Raw genomic sequence first — 19,582 nt, forward strand, 5'->3', positions numbered from 1 at the left:
GACATGCATATCAGCGCAGTTTAAACAATTCCCAATCATGGACACACCAATTGTTTAAAAGCCTCGAATTGTCCTTTGAGATTGTGGCTGGCTCTGCAGATAATGGCAAAGCCTATAGGACGGACCAGCAAAATGACCACAACACAACTGATCAGTTAAGTTTGTTTTAACTTCCAAGAGGAAATGGGTAGGGATTAGTACTGTCCAGCCCTGAATAAGTTCTGAATGCTCAGTCATTGAGGATATTCTACTCTGAGATCAGTTTTAGACTTCAGTGGGCCCAAAGGACATGAGGATGGATGGGAGAGTAGAGTTAAGGCAGAGGATCAGCTATGACTTTATTAAAATAACAGTATCAGTGGTTATGTATGCCTACACCTAGAGCAATTTTCACCTCTATACATAGTGCAATTTTTAGTCTGAGGTCTCACCAGCTTTTTGTACATTAACTCGGTCTTTAAGAAGCGCATCTGCAAGTAATTGTCGATAAAATGCCAACAGGTGGATACAGCAACTTGGGCCAACCAGAGTTTGTGGAAGCAAGCTGTGAACAAAAGTAAGCAAGTACTCAATACAAGTCAATCACTGTTACATTATAGCTCTCAGGTGTGAACCAATGCTATTCCACAACTTCTGCAGTGTCCACACAGGAATGCAGCCACAGCTGCTAATTGGTGAATTAAGTTTCTGCATGTAGTTGCATTAATTTTCTCCATCATTTCAAAAAGCAAGACAATCTAATCCAGCTAATTTCTCCAGCAACCTCCTCTAGCCTAACAACATGCTGTGTAAAAACACTCTCAACTTCTCCCTTTGTTTGTTTGATGATGAGCTTGATAGTCCTATAGTGAATGGAAATAGTTTCTCTCTACTTGTCTGATTAAACCTATTTCCACAATGTATTTCCACAATGGTCCTTGTCCACCACAGAGGCCTGGAAACCCTGGAAAAATGCTGTTCACACTATTTATTGGAGGTTCCACAGTGCTTCAGATAAAGATATTCCAGAGAATCTAGGTATAATGGTTAGGATTGCTCCCTCACAGTGCCAGGGACCTGGGGTTCAACTCCCGGCTTGGGTCACTGTCTGTGTGCAGTCTGCATGTTCTTCTCATGTCTGCATGGATTTCCTCCGGGTGTTCTGGTTCCTCCCACACTTCAAAGATGTGCAAGTTAGGTGAATTGGCCATGCTAAATTCTCCCTCAGTACACCCAAACAGGCACCGGAGTGTGGCAATAGGGGATTTCACATTAACTTATTTCCAGTGTTAATGTAAGCCTACCTGTGACTAATAAATAGATAAAGATTCCCTAGAAATTCATCCTCCTGCAGCATTCTCCCACATATCCTAAAGGAATCAAAAATATTAGGCCCTCAAAGTTACTTGCACATAGTGTTCAATTCTGGTTGCCACACTACCAGAAGGATGTGGGGGGTTTGGAGAGGGTAGAGAGAAGATTTATCAGGATGTTGCTCGGCATGGAGGGCATTAGTTATGAGGAGAGGTTGGAGAAACTTGATTTGTTGTCACTGAAGTGATGGAGGTTGAGGGGAGACCTAATAGAAATCTGCAAGATTAAGAGAAGCATGGACAGAGTGGATAGTCAGAAGCTTTTTCCCCCAGGATAGAAGTGTTAATTACTAGGGGGCATAGGTTTGAGGTGCGAGAGGCAAGGTTTAATGGAGATGTACGAGGCAGAGAATAGTGGGTGCCTGGAACTCTCAGTAGTGACTTTTAAGGGCATCTTGACAAGTGCATGAATGGAATGGGAATAGAGGGATATGGCCCCCGGAATGGTAGGGGGTTTTAGTTAAGTCAAGCAGCATCGTTGGTGCAGACTTGTAAGGCCGAAGAGCTGTAATTTTCTTGTTCTTTATCTCAGTGACACGTGAGTATTCAACAAAAATAAATGCCTATTCAAAAACAAGTATTACTTAAATCAGTATGGTTTGGCGGTCTTGCAAGATAAATTACCACACAGATCATAAATACTTACTCCAGGATATCTCTCATCTTCTTAGTCGGTGACTTCAGTTTTATTAGTAGTTTTGGTTGTTTCCTGGTGGCCATCAGTTGCCCAAAAAGAGAAGCTAAAGCAGAAAGGCAAAAAAAGATTAGGAGGATATAGTTCAAGGATTCAAGAATATCTGCGTAAAAATTGATACATCTCACCTCTCTTAGAGACTGTTGGATCAACTTCTAATCCTTTCTCATAAGGTGTTCCACCATTTAATACCAATTCATAGGTCCTATAATGTTCATGAAAAAAATACCAAACAAGCATTAATATTTTTGATCGACTTCAGAAAAATCACAAAGGTGTGTGGATGTCATCATTGCACAAGACATTTATACAGTAGCTGAGACATTCCAAGATATATTACAAGAATAGGGAGGGCATTGCACAAGATGCACAAATGAAGGTAAGAGAGGGAACTGAAAGTGTGGGAAACAAGCACATTTCCACAAAACTCAAAAAGGAGGGTAAAGAAGAGACCATTGATGACTATATTGACTAAGCTTTTGGTCATATGTTCTAATACCTCTTAATATGCCCATAGGAAGGGATTTTGTCACTGCCCCAAAGTTACAGAGGTCTTATTTCAAGTTTGTATGATCTCATGCTATCCTCTGGATCCTCCCTCTCCGCAAGATAAGAAGTTACTGGGAAGCAAAACAAAGGCTTGACTTTGCATATGATTGATGGGAGGAGGCCCTCCTTAGGATCAATTCCACATGCTCTTATGTTTAGTTAAGCTTAATCCAAATTTAAAATTTTGCACAGATTTCACTTCACCAAGGCTGGAATTAGCATGCTCCTTTCAAACACAAACAACAAATATGACAAGTGTTCATTGGCCCCTACACATTGTGCCCACATGTTCAGGGAGTGTTCAAAGCTGGATGATTTTCGTCCTTGTCCTTTGATAGCCACATTTGGAATCCTATTTGAAGTGGCCCGTCTCACTAAAATGGAGGCAGAAGGCGGCACAGTGGTTAGCACTGTTGCCTCACAGTGCCAGGGACCCGGGTTCAATTCCCAGCTTGGACCACTATCTGTGCGGAGTTTGCACATTCTCCCCATGTGTGGGTTTTCTCCGGGTTCTCCTGTTTCGTCCACAGTCCAAAAATGTGCAGGTTACGTGGACTGGCCATGCTAAATTGTCCCTTAGTGCCGGGGGGACTAACCAGTTAAGGGTTAGTAAATGCATGGGTTTATGGGATGGGGTCTGGATGAGATCGTGGTTGGTGCAGACTCAATGGGCCGAATGGCCGCCTTCTGCACTGTATGATCCTCTGATGCTGTATGAACTCATTGCGTTTGTTTCACTTATAGTCCGCAGGCTCCCCAAGCTACCCACTGCCATATCCCAGTTAGAAGCCTTGATGTCTTTTATTTGGAGAAAATTAAATATAAGAGGATCTACTCAGAAATTTTACCATAGACGGCAGCATTTTGTTTCTTTCTTTAAACAGTTAATTATTGTTGATTGACTTTTAATTTTTTTTTATTGTTTGTGGTGGTGGTGGTGCAGGTGAACTTTGTTTGTCTGTTCCTTATCTCTTTTTGAAAAGCAATAAAAATAATTTGAAAAGGGCCATATTCTGCACCAGGACTATGCCCCAATTCAGGCGCCATTTAATTTCCAGCTCAAGAATCTTCATTAATGAAGAGTATATACAATCTGTATTTTGATAACTCTATCTTATTTAAAATACATGAGATTATGGCTTTAGCTGATCAGTTTACTTGCTGTATATTTTCTGAAGGGAGCATGAGGGTATAGAGTTACTACTTAATCTAGTAGCAGTATTGCATATAGGATCATGATTAATCTCATGCCCAAAGGGCAAAAGCAATCCCTTTCTCATTTTTAAGAACATGATTCTGGTAAGGGAAACATCGTCAGACCATTGAATAAGATAACAGTGCTAAATAACTCAAACCAGTAACAATTAAGCATACAGTTAAGATTTGCTTTTATATTTCCATTAATTGAGAAGTTCTGTTTTATAAAGCATTCGTTTACCTGTGTGGAACAGCATCACCATTAGCAGTAAACAGCTCCAGAAAAGCCCAGCCACAGCTCAATTCCCCTTGGTGTCCAGTTGACTGTGATATGAAAGAGGTTCATTAAAAACATGCAGAATGCAAGGAAAATTGTTTTTTTCCAAAACGTGGCATCTTTATTCAAGCTCAAACACAATAAATAAACACTTACTTGAATTAAAATATGTAGCTATATTGCATTTGGATTGTTCTGGACGTGGAAACTAAACTACCAACAAGCTTTTCATAATTAACTCACCGAACGAAAGTAGGTAATACCCAGTTCAAACAGTATGCCAATGCGTGGAGACTGGGAATTTGACCTAACAAAGCAGTCACCATCCAGCATGCTAGGAAGTATGCCGGTAACCTGGAACGGTACAGAAAAATTAGAACATAATCTGTAGTTGCTGTGAAGATTTTAATAGTTTGATTTGTGAATAAACAAAATGTACCTAATAAAGTATAATCTCTCTGGTGGTATTTACAATTAGTTTTACACAAGATTAATTATCTTACTCTATAAATGATAGATAAACCTAAAGTTATTTCTAAAGTTAACAATGGATTTTGAAATTTATCTTAACATCTTCATCTTTAATACAAATGAGATTCCAGATTTATTTTTGTTAATTCAGATGTGTTGAACAGAAATCTTGGAACCAGGGGGAAAACAAGTACAAACATACATTTCACTGACACCGTGCTAAATTCATTTGCGTAAAACACATTGGCAGTGGGACAGCAATATCTAATTACAAGAATGGCAGACTAAGATAGCAAGAATTTGGGAACTATATGACAAAGATAAAAGCTAAACTAAATATGGTCTTCATCCAAGAGATATAAATCGCTTTATCTAGTGATAAAAATGTGCCACTCTTTGAAGAAAATGCGATTAAATTGTTTGAAAGTTTGCAAAGTATATTAGTGTCTGTCAGTGACTATAATATCTTTTTTATTTCTTACTTTTCCCATGTATTCTTACTAGATAAGAAAAGCAAACATCCGTCCATAACTTGCGTTCCCCAGGCTGTTGTATCACATGTTCTGTGGGGAGGGGCCTGGGAAATCAGTTTGGAGAAGGGGGGCAAAAGTGATCGGTGTGGGTAGCCCAATGTATGGAGGGTAAGTGGGGGTGAGAAAGAATCATGTGTTCAGTGAGGTGGGTGGGTGGGGGTAGGGGGTGGGAGTGATTGGTGAGGGTGGTGGTACTCCAAAGATGGGAGGCACCTACATAACCCTGGAAGTCCCCACTTAAGGATTGTATGGCAATTGCCTGGGAAGTTCAAACTTCCATTGGGACATTGACATGCACTGAGAGCCATCTGAAAATAGGATTTAAATCACAGTCTTTGAATGGTTTGAACTGTCTTAATTATGCAAGAGAGATCATTAAACTACTTCTAACTCCTGGAGAACTACAGCACTGACATCCCTTGATTGCTAATGCTCCTGACTGAGACTGAGACTGAGACTGAGACTATCTCCCATCCATCACATCCCTCTCTTCTTCCGACTCACCAATCATTCCCACCCCCTACCCCCCACTCCACAGAACACATGATCCTTTCTCACTCCCAATTACCCTCCACACACTGGACTACCCACACTGATCACTTTTGCCCCCCCTTCTCCAAACTGATCACTCAGGTCCCTCCCCACAGAACGCGTGATAACACCTGACACCCCAACCACCCTCACTGACCATCCCCAACTGATCATCTGACCCCTCCCTATCATACTGGCCACCAGGCCGCCACAACCCATCCCAACCCTACCTGCATTATGGTAGCTTGTGCCATTTGGCTTCCCTTCTCCCGGACTTTCCTGTCTTTGATTAATGGACGGCCTCAGGAACTCGCTGGACTGCACTATTCTCACCCAGCCTGCATCGGAAGGTCGGGCAAGAAAGTTGCAGTTGCATTTTTTAAATCAGTAGATAGGAGCGGAGTGGCAGCTGTGATTGCCACTCCACAGTAATTATGACCCTAACATTTCAGTGTAGTATGAGGGTTACTGCATTGTCAGAACTACCAGCGAAGATGTTATGAAACTACTTGAAGAAGAGCACAGATTTATTGCAAGGGGGCGATGTGGTATAAAAGTAAGGAAGCTTGCTACAACTGTACTTACTGTGAGAAATAGAGTTTGTGTATAGTTTTTGTTTCCTCATTTACAGAGCGATGTGCTTGTATCAGAAAAATTCACTGGGCTTATTCTTGACATGAAGTCTTCTGAGCAAAGATTGAGCAGGTTGGGCCTCCTTTTTTTGGTGTTTAGAAAAGGGTGAGAGCAATCTTATTAAAAGACCGTAAGACATAGGAGCAGAATTAGGCCATTCAGCCTATCTGCTCAGCCATTCAATCACGGCTGATATGATTCTCATCCCCATTCTCCTGCTTTGATCCCCTTATTGATCAAGAACCTATCTATCTCTGTCTTAAAGACACTCAATGACCAGGCCTCCACAGCCTTCTGTGGCAACGAGTTCCACAGATTCACCACCCTCTAGCTGAAGAAATTCCTCCTCATCTCAGTTTTAAAATTGAAACTAAGGCTTTGAAGGGCTTGAGGGGGTAGAAGCTGTGACTAATTGTCCCCTTGTTGGGAATCTAGAATAAGCGGAGGTAGTTAAAATAAGGGATCTTCCATTCCATAGAGATCATTGAAGACTGGGTCATTGAATATATTCAAGGCTGAGTCAGACTTCTTTTTTCTTCATTTACAGGATGTGGGTTTTGCCAGCATTTAACTGCCCTCCTTTTCAGAAGGCATTTAGAGTCAACCACATTGCTATGGATCTGGAGTCACATGTATGCCAGGCCAGGTAAGGATGGCAGATTTCCTTCCATAAAAGACATCAGTGAACCAGATGGGTTTTTACAACAATCGACGATGGTTTAATGGTCATCATTATAGACTTTTAATTTCAGATTTTTTTTGTGAAATTCTAATTTCACCATAGTGAGATTTGAACCGGAGTCCCCAGATCTTGCCCTGGGTCTCTGGATTGCTAGATCCAGTGACAATACCACTATGCCACTGCCTCCATAGGGCAGTCAAGTTACTGGGGGGTGGGCAGGAAAATGGAGTTGAGTCTCAATCAGTTAAGTCCTGATGTTAGCAAATGGCAGAGCAGACTTGAGGGGCGAAATGGCCTACTGCTGCACTTGTTCTCGTGATCTTGACTAACATTTCTTCCTCAACCAAACTTCACCAAAACTGAACACATAATTTATCTCATTATCTTGCGGGATTTTATATACAAAATGGTCACATAAAAATACTTCAAAGTAATTCACTATACATGATCATTCTGAAATATGGGATGGTGCCATATAAAATATACACCGATTCATATTCTCCTTACACACGGTAAGAAAGAGAACAGAAGTAAGCTATTGGATTTATCAAGTTTTGCCTGCAATTTTATTAGTCATGTTTATCATTGTTTAAATTTCAATTCCCTGTCCTTTCTTCATAATCAATAAGCACACTTACTTTAGTATTTATCCTCATTGTGAACGCTTCAACTGATTATGTGTCTGTTGCCTCTGCAGCAGTGCTTTCCACATTTTTACAATTTGAAAGGGAACTTTAAGTACATGTGTACACAGCGTTGAAGATGGCAGCACTGACTGAGAAAAGAAGTTAATAAGGCATACAGAATCCATGGCTTTATAAACAGATCCATAGAGTACAAAAGTGAGAGAGTTATAATGGACCTTTATAAAACACTGGTTCTGCCACAACTGGATTGTGTCCAACTGTAGGTATTATACTTTAGGAAGAATATGAGGGCGACAGAGAGAATACGGAAAAGATTTACATGAAGCATTCTGGAGATGAGAGACTTCAGTTAGGTGGATAAAAGAGTGAAGCTGGGACTGTTCTCATGGGAGTAGGGAAGGTAAAGAAGAGAATTGATAAAGACATTGAAGACTAAGGGGAGAATTTTATGCCTACCCACCCCCCCGCCCCCTCCACCCCACCCCCAACCCCCGCCAGTGTGAAGAAATTTCTCATTAAATAATCAGCTCCTTATCCTGAGATTGTAACTGGTGCTCAAGATTCCTCACATACCTTTAGTTCCTTTTCCTTCAAACACAAATAAAAATCATTCTTAAATATTGATACAGGCTTTATTTTATCACTTAATTCCGGTAGTGCATTCCACAGCCTCACAAACCTGTGCTAAAAAAAAAGAGTGAAAAGTAAACCTACTCTCGGAGAAAAGGTCCACGATTTGGGATTTTTTACTTGCCAGGTTGCTCTGACTGTATGTATATTGCTGAGAACCTGGAACACAGTAAGAATGAAGAGCAATGAATAAGTACTAATTACAGTGCATAATAACATGGATAAATTGATTCTGCTGCATCTTATTCCTAGCTTTTCCCAACACACACACAGGAATGTTCTGGCTAGAAAAAGTCAGCTGATTTACTATAGAGCCATAGTTTGAACCATAGAACCTACAGTGCAGAAGGAGGCCATTTGGCCCATCGAACCTGCACTAACAACAGTCCCACCCAGGTCCTATCACCATAATCCTCCTAATCCCCCTGACACATTAAGGGACAATTTAACATAGCCAATTAACCTAACCTGCATGCACATCTTTGGACTGTCGGAGGAAACCAAAGCCCCCAGAGGAAATCCAGGCAGACACGAGGAGAACATGCAGACTCCACGCAGATAGTCATCTGAGGCTCGCGTTAAACCCGGGTCCCTGGTGTTGTGAGGCAGCAATGCTAACTACTATGTCACCGTGCCACCAGAAGATTATCATCAACGTTCAAGCCACAACTGAGCATCATGATCCCCAATGCCCAATAGCAGCCACCTAATGTGGAAGAATACAGATAGAAAAAAATCCATGCCAAATTACAAAGTAAAACAGAGCAAATTTCTCTCCAACTCCAAAAGACATGTTCAAGGTCCCATATACACTTTGGAACTTGTAATATCAGGATAGCTGGGGACTTGCAACTCCTTCTAAATGTCAATGATCTTCTCTAAAAAGACAAACCACCTGATATCTAATCAATTCTTTCTTTAAGTAGCATACACTCTCCATATCTTACTCAAATGCCCAGATCTTAGCAGGGTTATGGAGACTGTTATGATGAGTGGTACCCAGATTTGGAAGTCCTACTGCCATTTCTGCCAGGTCCCACTTCTGCCGGTAGGGGAAAGGGGAGAGGGCATGACTCAAATCAGGGAAACCCAAGCTCAACAGGGTCATTTGAATTCACAACTAAATATAAACTGACCCCATTTCTGATGTAATAAAGGCCTTGACTCACATTGTGGAAGTTACAAATTTATTGAGTAAATGACTGAAGGGCCAAAAAAAGTCTGCGGACGGGATGTGAACTTCTAAGAATTTTTTCACTCTGCCTGCCACAGAAATCGGAGCAGGTGAGGGGCAGACCATGGAAAAGTCCATTGACCCAGGCGGGATTTTAATGTTTTGGGACAAGTGAGGCTGTAAAATCCCACTGTGTGTCACTGACTGGGCATCACTGACTGGTCAACATTTATTGCCCATCCCTAATTGCCCAACGGCAGTTGAGAGTCAACCACATTGCTGTGGCTCTGGAGTCACAAGTAGACCTGACCAGGTAAAGCCGGCAGATTTCCTTCTCTAAAGATCATTAGTGATCAAGATGGGTTTTTCTAACAACTGACAATGGTTTCACGTTCATCAGTAGATTCTTAATTCCAGACTTTTTTTAAAAATTCAGTTCAAATTCCATCATCTGCCATGGCAGGATTTGAACCGAGGTCCTCAGAACATTAGCTGAGTTTTTGGATTAATAGTCTAGCGATAATACCACTAGGCCATCACCTTCCAAGTGCTTTGCACATGTTTATTAACTCATTCCTCTCCACAGCTTGATTAAGATTCTTTTGACTGTATGTTGAGGCAAGCAGTTTGAGGATGAAAGACATAATTTATACTTGAAATATGATATTAAACCAAAACATTTCCAGATAGGAATAAATATTACTAGCACTATCAGAAGTACTATTTTGCCAATCTGTCTTCAACATATTCAACACAAAAAAACTGTTCTAGCAGTTACTATAACTGCTTGTTGACTATTATGATATTATTACTATTCCTTGGCTGCTGGCTATAACTGATAATTATCTCAGCGGTGGAGTTCAAATTCACTGCTGGATTACAGCTCAAAAATGTTGCAGAGAACGTTCATTCCACGGATTGCTGGGATGAGAAGGGTTTGTCTTATGAGAAAAGGTTGGATAGGGTTAAGCGTGCATCCAACGGAGTTTGAAAAAAATGAAGTGATCTTATTAAAACATCCAAGATCAAGTCAGGAAGGTGGGGCCGGTGGAAACTTACAGTGGATGCTGAAATGATGTTTCCCCTTGTAGGAGACCAGAATTAGGGGACACAGTTTAAAAATAGGGGCCCTTCCATGGAGCAGTAAAGTATTGTATCTTGTCATGTTTAAGTATTTCAAGTGGTAGAAGCAACCCTAATTCTCTTTTTGTGATCTTTAAACTGTATTGTTAAATAAAGTTTGTTTTGATAAAACAAAACTTCCTAGTGGTTCAACGAAATCACACCTGGAGTGAAATTGCTTATGCTCACACTAATGCCGAGATAAAAAAAACAGTTGGCATCCATGCTAACTTCATAGTGTACCTTGGAGTTTCTGAACTAATTCCTAACAATATTATTGCTCTATGCCGAGTTCATTCCCCCACCCTGCCAAAGTGCTCACTGACTCTATATCACCTGGATAGTCATGAATATAAATTTTCAATAATTAGGGTCTATAATTTCCTGTACATCTTTCCAACCCTTCTTAAATATTGGAGTGACATTGGCAATTTCCTGATCCAATGGGATAATACATAAATCAAGAGAGCTTTGGAAAATTATGGATGAAGCATCCACAATTTTCACGCTTATCTTTTACTTTCAGAAGGAAACTATCAACTGGTGAGTTCAAGTTCCACTACAGACACGAGTATAAAATGTAGGCTGATACTCCAATGCAATACCAGGACGCACTGCACTGCCAGAGGCGTAATTTTTTGGATGAAATTTTAAACAAATGCACTCACTGGTGCGTGCAAAAGGTCCCAGCTTATTATAGGGAGGAACAAGACAGCTGTCCTACATGCTCCAACCAATATGCACCCCTAACCAACATCACTATGATACTTTGACCTTCATCACAAAGCAGTTTCTAAGACCGACTTGGATGCAAACTAGCTACGCTCTATCCTTTCAACTGCAGTTATTTTCTTTTAAAAAAGTAACTGATTGGCACTTTGCATTTGTGAAGGGCATTTTACAAAGGAATAGCTTTCTTTCTCTCATTGTCTCCATTATAGGCAGATGATCCTTGTGAAATAATTGCCCTCGTAGCAGCCTACCCAGGTTGTGTCCAGGTGACACATACAACATCCTATCACATAAAATTCACTACAAATGAAACATTTAACCAATAGGTTAAATAGGACTTACCCTTTGACCATCAAAAAGACAGAAACGAATCTGCCTGCTTAGCACCTGCACAGCAGACCCAAGCAAAGGAATCATTCTGGCACTCCACAATGTAAACTGAAGAGATATAAATGACTTCCTTGGACGGAGCTGCAGATATCAAAAAAATAAATGTTTAAACTTTTTAAAGTTTATTTATTAGTGTCACAAGTAAGTTTATTAACACAGCAATAAAGTTACTGTGAAAATCCCCTAGTCACCACACTCCAGTGCCTGTTCGGTTACACTGAAGGAGAATTTAGCATCTCCAATGCACCTAACCAGCATATCTTTCAGACTGTGGGAGGAAACCTCAGCACCAGAGGAAATCTATGCAGACATAGGGAGAACGCGCAGACTCTGCGCAGTGACCCAAGCCAGGAAACGAACCCGAGTCCCTGGCCCTGTGAGGCCGCAGTGTGAACCACTGTGCCGTCTAATGGAAATGCTAACCTCATATTGGTTAAATATATGCAAATTTTTTTATTAATTCGTGGAACATGGGCATCACTGACTGGTCAACATTTATTGCCCATCCCTAATTGCCCAACGGCAGTTGAGAGTCAACCACATTGCTGTGGCTCTGGAGTCACAAGTAGACCTGACCAGGTAAAGCCGGCAGATTTCCTTCTCTAAAGATCATTAGTGATCAAGATGGGTTTTTCTAACAACTGACAATGGTTTCACGTTCATCAGTAGATTCTTAATTCCAGACTTTTTTTAAAAATTCAGTTCAAATTCCATCATCTGCCATGGCAGGATTTGAACCGAGGTCCTCAGAACATTAGCTGAGTTTTTGGATTAATAGTCTAGCGATAATACCACTAGGCCATCACCTTCCAAGTGCTTTGCACATGTTTATTAACTCATTCCTCTCCACAGCTTGATTAAGATTCTTTTGACTGTATGTTGAGGCAAGCAGTTTGAGGATGAAAGACATAATTTATACTTGAAATATGATATTAAACCAAAACATTTCCAGATAGGAATAAATATTACTAGCACTATCAGAAGTACTATTTTGCCAATCTGTCTTCAACATATTCAACACAAAAATAAACCAGAAAAATTCACCATTCATCTTACTGCTTTTTGTGGGGTCTTGTGAACACAACATGGTGACCATAAGGTCATGAATGTAGCCGAATCCACCACGCAAAACAGCCTCCCATCCATTGACTCTGTCTACACTTCCTGCTGCCTCGGAAAAGCAGTCAGCATAATTAAGGACCCCAAACACCCTGGACATTCTCTCTTCCACCTTCTTTCTTCGGGAAAAAGATACAAAAGTCTGAGGTCACATACCAATCGACTCAAGAACAGCTTCTTCCCTACTGCTGTCAGGCTTTTGAATGGATCTACCTCTCACCAGGTTGATCTTTCTCTATACCCTAGCTATGACTGTAACACTACATTCTGCACTCTCTCATTTTCTTCTCTATGAACGGTATGCTTTGTCTGTATAGCGCATAATAAGTAATACTTTCTATCCTACACTAATACATGTGACAATAATAAATCAAATCAAATATCATCCAGAATATTATCAAATACTACTACTATAAAATACTTTTTGCAAAGCTTTTGAGTGGATATGGCATTGAACAAAATCAAGCATTATTTATGTCACATACAGTTCTCGCCCTACAGGCATTTTCCACAGTGCCCAAGAACACTACAATAAGTTTTATCTTGGAGAAGATAGGATTTTTAAGACTGGAATGATTCCACAGGGGGCACGGCTAAGGTACTAGATGCATTTGTCTTTACCACGGAAGATGCTGTTGCACAAGTTATGATGAAAGTGGAGGTAGTACAGATACTTGAAGGGCTTAAATCTGATAAGCAGGAGCATGGGATAAGTTGTAAGTTCTTAAGATTGATAAGACACCAGAATTGGATGAGATACATCCAAAGGTACTTAGGAAAATGAGAGTGGAAATTGCAGAAGCTTTGGTCATAATTTTCTAATCTTCCTTAGACTCAGGTGGTACCAGAGGCCTAGAGAATTGCAAATGTTACACCCTTGTTCAAAATAGGGTGTAAAATAGGCCCAGCAACCACAGGCCAGTCAGTTTAACCTTGGTGATGCGGAAGCTTTTAGAATTGATAATTTGGGACAAAAATGTGATTTGGGCAAATGCAAATTAATTAAGGAAAGTCAGTATGGATTATTTAGGGAAAATTAAGGTTGACTAATTTGAGTTTTTAGACAAGGTAGAAAATAGGATCGGTATTTTTCCTATGATATATATGGACATCAAAAAGATGTTTGAAATGTCATTCAATAGATTTGTGAGCAAAGTTAGAGTTCACGCGACTGATTCTGGAGATGAAGTGGTTGTTTTATGAGGAAAGATTGGACATGTGTCCATTGCAGTTTAGAATAAGAGATGATCTTACCGAAACATAAAAGAATCTAAAGGGGCTTGACAGGGGAGATTGGAAAGGACGTTTCCTCATGGATGAATCTAGAACTAGGAGCTACTGTTTAAAATAACTTAATATGGAGATGAGGAGAATCTTTTTTGAGGAGTCATTAGTCTGTTCAATTCTCCTCCCCAGAGAGCAAGGATGCAGAGTCACAAATATGTTAAAGACTGAGTTGGATAGATTCTTAACTGACTAAGGAGTCAAGGAGATGGGGGGTAAGGGTGGAAAGTAGGGCCACTAGCAGATCTTATCAAATAACAGAGCAGACTCAAGAAGCCAAATGGTCTACTGCTGCTCCTAAATCGAATGTGTATAGGACTCAAGGAATAAGAGAACAGTCTCAACATGGATACAAAATTGGTTGAATGACGGGATATAATATTTTCAAGGCTCTACAATTACCTGGCAGGTGAAAGTAATTGATTTGACTTATTCGGAAAGAATTATTTACAAGGGAGGACAACATACAAGGCAGAGAATTCCAGAGATTCACCACCCGTTGAGTGAAGAAGTTCCTCCTCAACTCCGTTCTAAACCGCCCCCCCTTTATCTTGAGGCTGTGCCCTCTAGTCCTACTGTCTTTTCTGAGCGGGAACAGCCTCTCCACCTCTATTCTATCCATCCCATTCATCATCTTATATGTTTCAATGAGATCTCCCCTCATTCTTCTAAATTCTAACGAGTACAAGCCTAGCTTATTCAGCCTCTCCTCATAGTTCAACCACCTCAACTCCGGTATCAGCCTAGTAAACCTCCGCTGCACTCCCTCCAAGGCCAAAATATCCTTGCGTAAGTGCGGCGACCAAAACTGCACACAGTACTCCAGCTGCGGCCTCACCAGTGCCCTGTACAGTTGCAGCAAGACCTCCCTACTTTTATATTCAATCCCCCTCACTATGAAGACCAGCATCCCATTCGCCTTCCTGACCACCTGCTGCACCTGCAGGCTGCGTTTTTGCGACTCGTGCACAAGGACCCCAAGGTCCCTCTGCATCGTCGCATGCTGAAGTTTTTCGCCAAGTGTCTTCAGCTAGAGCAGTTCATGCTCTGAATTTTGGAGCTAGAGCAGCAGCTAGCATTACTGCAATGTGGCCACGAGGCCAACAGCTAGGGGACTGCGCATTTCTGGATATAGTTTTCCTGCAACTTAAGGGAATGCAGGCAAAGAAAACCAGACAGGGAATTCAGGAGTTGTCAGACGGTATGTCATTCTCCAATTAGTTTTCTGTTCTGAATACCAATGAAAGTAATGGTTCCCCTGGGGATGCAGCCAAAGCCACAGCACCACAGGTTGCTGAGTTATAAAGGAGGAACAGGAGGGAGATTGAGAAAGCAACAATAATAGGGGAAATCAACAGCGAGAGGAACAAGCAAGTGTTTCTGCAGTCTCAGGCATAAATCTAGCATGTTATGTTGCCTCCATGATGCCAGGAACAAAATGTCACTGAGTAGCTGCACAGCACTCATTGCGCATACTAGTACATAAGAACATAAGAACATAAGAAATAGGAGCAGGAGTAGGCCATCTAGCCCTTCGAGCCTGCCCCGCCATTCAATAAGATCATGGCTGATCTGTTGTGGCTCAGTTCCACTTTCCCGCCCTCTCCCCATAACCCTTAATCCCCTCTCTTATCAAGAACCCATCAACCCGCTTCTTAAAAATATTTAGCGAGGCAGCCTCCACCACTTCAACGGGCAGAGAATTCCAGAGATTCACCACCCTTTGAGTGAAGAAGTTCCTCCTCAACTCCGTTCTAACTAATGTCATAGGTAGAAAGACAGTCCTGCAGTCAAACTTAGGGGGCTAAGAAGAAAACTAGCAGGCTGCACCTCAAAGGGAGTAATCTTCAACTATGAGCAGGACAGAACAGAGGCATGTGTGGCTGGAAAAAAGATGCAGGAGGGAAGGCTTTAGGTTCCATAGTCACAGAATCAATTCTGGGAGGAGTGGGGACCTGTACAAGCTGAATGGGCTGCAATTCAATAGCCAATGTCCATGTGGAGTGTTTTTGCTTTTATTTAGGCCACCATATACTGCCTATCCATAATTGTCCTTGGTAAGTTGGTGGTGAGTTACCTTCTTGAACCTCCCTTTGGTGGAGGTACACCCACCGTGCTGTAAGGGAGGAAGTTCAGGATTTTGACCCAGCGACAGTGAAGAAATAGCGATATGTTTCCTAGTCAGGATGGTCATGGTGTATAAATCAATGATAAACAAAATAAACTTTACTCACACCACCATGTGCTTTGTCCCATTGAATATCTTCAAATGATAACTTGGACTTGGTTAACTTAGGCTGCAAATAGGAACTCATGTGAAATTCAGTTCCTGCGAAGAGAAAATGCAAAATGAGACCATGAGTATTTGAACAGTTGTTGATGTAACCAAGGATTCAGTCAGCCTACAGGACACTAGGCCCAAAACACTATCAGAAACAAAAAAATAACTGATGGGACAGGTCAGCAGACCAATGCATATATCTCCTTATAGCTGGTTCAAGAGTAGTTAAAAATTGGGAGTAGGCCATCCACAGTCAGACAATAATTTATATTTCTTCACCTGTAAAAAGCTACATTTTTTGCTGACATTTTTCACCTTGTACTCGTTCAGGATATTTACAAGAACAAAATGAAAGGAAAATCAATGAATTTGAGTGCTGATTTATTGGCACGTGGACCCTGATTGGTAGAGGTGCTGCCATGGAGAATGCAACAGTTGATAGGAGATCAAGTTAACTGCCAAGCAAACTCCAGTTCTGTATCACAAACAGCTATTTACATTTTTGTCAACTGAATGAAAGGTCCCAGGGCACTTCACAGAATTCTGAAACAAAATGTGCCATTGAACAACTTAGGGAGATATTAACTCAGATGACTAAATAGACAGATTTTAAGGAATGCCATAGAAGCCAGAAAGAGAGGTGTAGACAGGGATTGCAGAGTTTGGGACCAAGGTAATTGAAAGCACCAATACAGAACTGATTTGAATTGGGAGAGTCCAAGAGGCCAGAATCCAAGCAGCCCAGAGAGGGTTTTGGGACTGGAGGAGATGACAAGAGATAAGGACAGAGTTAGGGATGTCATTGAAAAATTAAAGAAAATAGGTGAGAATTTTTAAATCAAGAATTGTTTAACCAATGATCAATGTATGTTATTAAGCATAGGGGTGGTGGACCTGGTGCACAGTAGAACACAGGCATCATAGTTTTAGCTGGCATCAAGAACACAGATGGTAGAATGTTGGAGATCAACCAGGAGTTTGCTGAAATAATCAAGTATAGCGTAACAAAGGCATGAATACGAGTATCAGAAAATGACAAAGACAGATGTAAAGTCAGGCAATATTACAGAGGTGGAAACGGACAGTCCAAGTGATGGCGCAAGTATGTGGTCAGAATCTCATCTAAAATATGACATCGAGGTTACAAACATTCTGATTTAGATTCAAAGAGTTTTAAGTTTAAGTTTATTTATTAGTGTCACACAAGTAGGCTTACATTAACACTGCTATGAAGTTACTGTGAAAATCCCTGAGTCACCACACTCCAGCGCCTGTTCAGGGACACTGTGGGAGAATTTAGCATGGCCAATGCAACTAACCAGCACGTCTTTTGGACTGTGGGAGGAAACTGGAGCACCACAGACTCCACACAGACAGGGACCCAAGCCAGGAATCGAACCCAGGTCCCTGACACTGTGACGTAGCAGTGCTAATCACTGTGCCACCATGCCACTTATTGTGCCACTCAAGAACAGCTCCTACAACCCTTTGGGGACCCCTCTGGAATTAGGTAAGCACAGTCCTACCCCGCTGAGTGACAAAGGAGAGGAGTTGGAGGAGGATGGCTTGGTCACCTTCATTGAAGGGTTTTTAAATGGTCAAGAAGGACAAGGAGGGAGAGTTTACCTGTGTCACGGTCATAGAGGGTGCAGTTTGTGAATTTAATAAAGCTGTTTTAGTAGTCTGGTAGGGACACAAACCTGATTGGAGTGATTCCAACATGGAACTCCTGAATGGCAAGATAACTCAGAGAAAAAACTCATCTGGTCATTGCTAAGATCTTTATCCACAACCCATGACTCCTAGATTCAACTGCTGCCCACCTTAACTTTCCATAAGCTCCAACTTAGCAAACACAGTCTCACACTAAGTTCTACTTGCTCATGGATCCCACTCGCCCAAATTTAAAATATTTGCTGATTCCTTCAAACTTCTGCAGACTATGGTTGCAAAATTAAAAAATGGCTGCCAATTACTACCTAGAAACACCTTCTGAAAGAGTTTTTTTTATACATTCATGGAGCCAAAAGTAATATTTCCAACTTTGTTAATGACATGAAACTTGGTGGGAGTGTGAGTGGTAAGGAGGATGTTATGAGGCTTCAAGGAGTTGAGTGAGTGGAAAAATAATGACAGATGAGGTATCACATGGATAAACGTGAAGTTATCCACTTCAGACACAGAAACAGAATGGCAGAGTATTATTTAAATGGTGACAGATTGAGAAAAGTTGATGTACAAAGGGACCTGGATGTCCTCGCATACCAGTCACTGAAAACAAGCATGCAGTACAGCAAGCAGTTAACTGCAGCTGGCAGGGCCTTGGTGAGACCACACCTGGAGTAGTGCATACAGTTTGGTGTCCTTATCTAAGAAAGGCCATAGAGGGAGTGCATTGAACGTTCACCAGATTGATTCCTGGGATGATAGGATTGTCATACGAGGAGAGATTGGGTCGACTGGATCTGTATTCACTGGAGTTTAGAAGAATGCAAGAGGATCTAACTGAAATATATAAAATTCTGACAGGGCCGGACAGACTGGATACAGGGATGTTGTTTCCTCTGACTGGAGGATCTAGAACAAGGAGTCACAGTCTCAGGATAAAGGATAGACCATTTAGGACCGAGATGAGGAGAAACTTGTTCACTCAGAGTGGTGAACCTGTGAAATTCTCTACCACAAAAGGCTTGGAGGTCAACTCACTGAATATATTTAAGAAGGAACTTGATCAATTTCTAGATGCTAAAGGTGTTGAGGGGTATGTGGAGAGCGCTGGAGTATAGCACTGAGCTAGAGGATCAGCCATGATCATGTTGAATAGTGGAGCAGGCTCGAAAGGCCGAATGGCCTACTCCTGTTCCTATTTTTTATATTTCTTACTTTTCCAAAACATACTAGAACACTATCAATGCCTCAGGAAAAGTCAGTGCTTTCAAGGTTGGAAGAACAATTGGAAACAAAAGCACTAAACGGTAACAGAATGAAGAATTCCTCAAAAATCAGAAATGTAAAAAAAATGCTGCATCAAAAAGCCTCCAGTTTCATTACAGTTACAAACCCACTGCATCATCATGACCCAGCTGAAAATGCAAATAACCAATCGGGACTCTGAAAATGCTTTTCTCTAAATAGCCATTCTGAGTTGTGTCAAATTGAGGTCGGCTCCTTGAATTTTTCACCATCCCTAAGAAGGAGACACATGGGTTCAATATCCCCTGACAATACAGACCAGATCAGGAACTCATCGTGAAGTAAAATTACAGTTGCAAATTCACACCTAC

At 41.2% G+C, this 19,582-nt stretch overlaps 1 protein-coding gene across 2 annotated transcripts in view; it reads right to left on the reverse strand.

The window, feature by feature from the left end:
* The window catches only part of nphp1 (nephronophthisis 1), a 68,647-nt gene that overhangs the window by 18,383 nt on the left and 30,682 nt on the right, over positions 1 to 19,582 (reverse strand). For both annotated transcript variants that reach the window (XM_080192930.1, XM_080192931.1), the window contains 8 exons: positions 16,252 to 16,346; positions 11,567 to 11,695; positions 8,281 to 8,355; positions 4,313 to 4,423; positions 4,034 to 4,116; positions 2,175 to 2,251; positions 1,999 to 2,092; positions 432 to 544 (listed from right to left, as the gene is read on the reverse strand). In XM_080192930.1, coding sequence (XP_080049056.1) covers positions 432 to 544; positions 1,999 to 2,092; positions 2,175 to 2,251; positions 4,034 to 4,116; positions 4,313 to 4,423; positions 8,281 to 8,355; positions 11,567 to 11,695; positions 16,252 to 16,346 — 777 coding nt within the window. The remainder of the gene's footprint in view (positions 1 to 431; positions 545 to 1,998; positions 2,093 to 2,174; positions 2,252 to 4,033; positions 4,117 to 4,312; positions 4,424 to 8,280; positions 8,356 to 11,566; positions 11,696 to 16,251; positions 16,347 to 19,582) is intronic.

The sequence above is a fragment of the Carcharhinus amblyrhynchos genome, chromosome 7, assembly GCF_965287045.1.
Source record: "Carcharhinus amblyrhynchos chromosome 7, sCarAmb.v2.hapA, whole genome shotgun sequence".
NCBI classification, from domain to species: domain Eukaryota; kingdom Metazoa; phylum Chordata; class Chondrichthyes; order Carcharhiniformes; family Carcharhinidae; genus Carcharhinus; species Carcharhinus amblyrhynchos.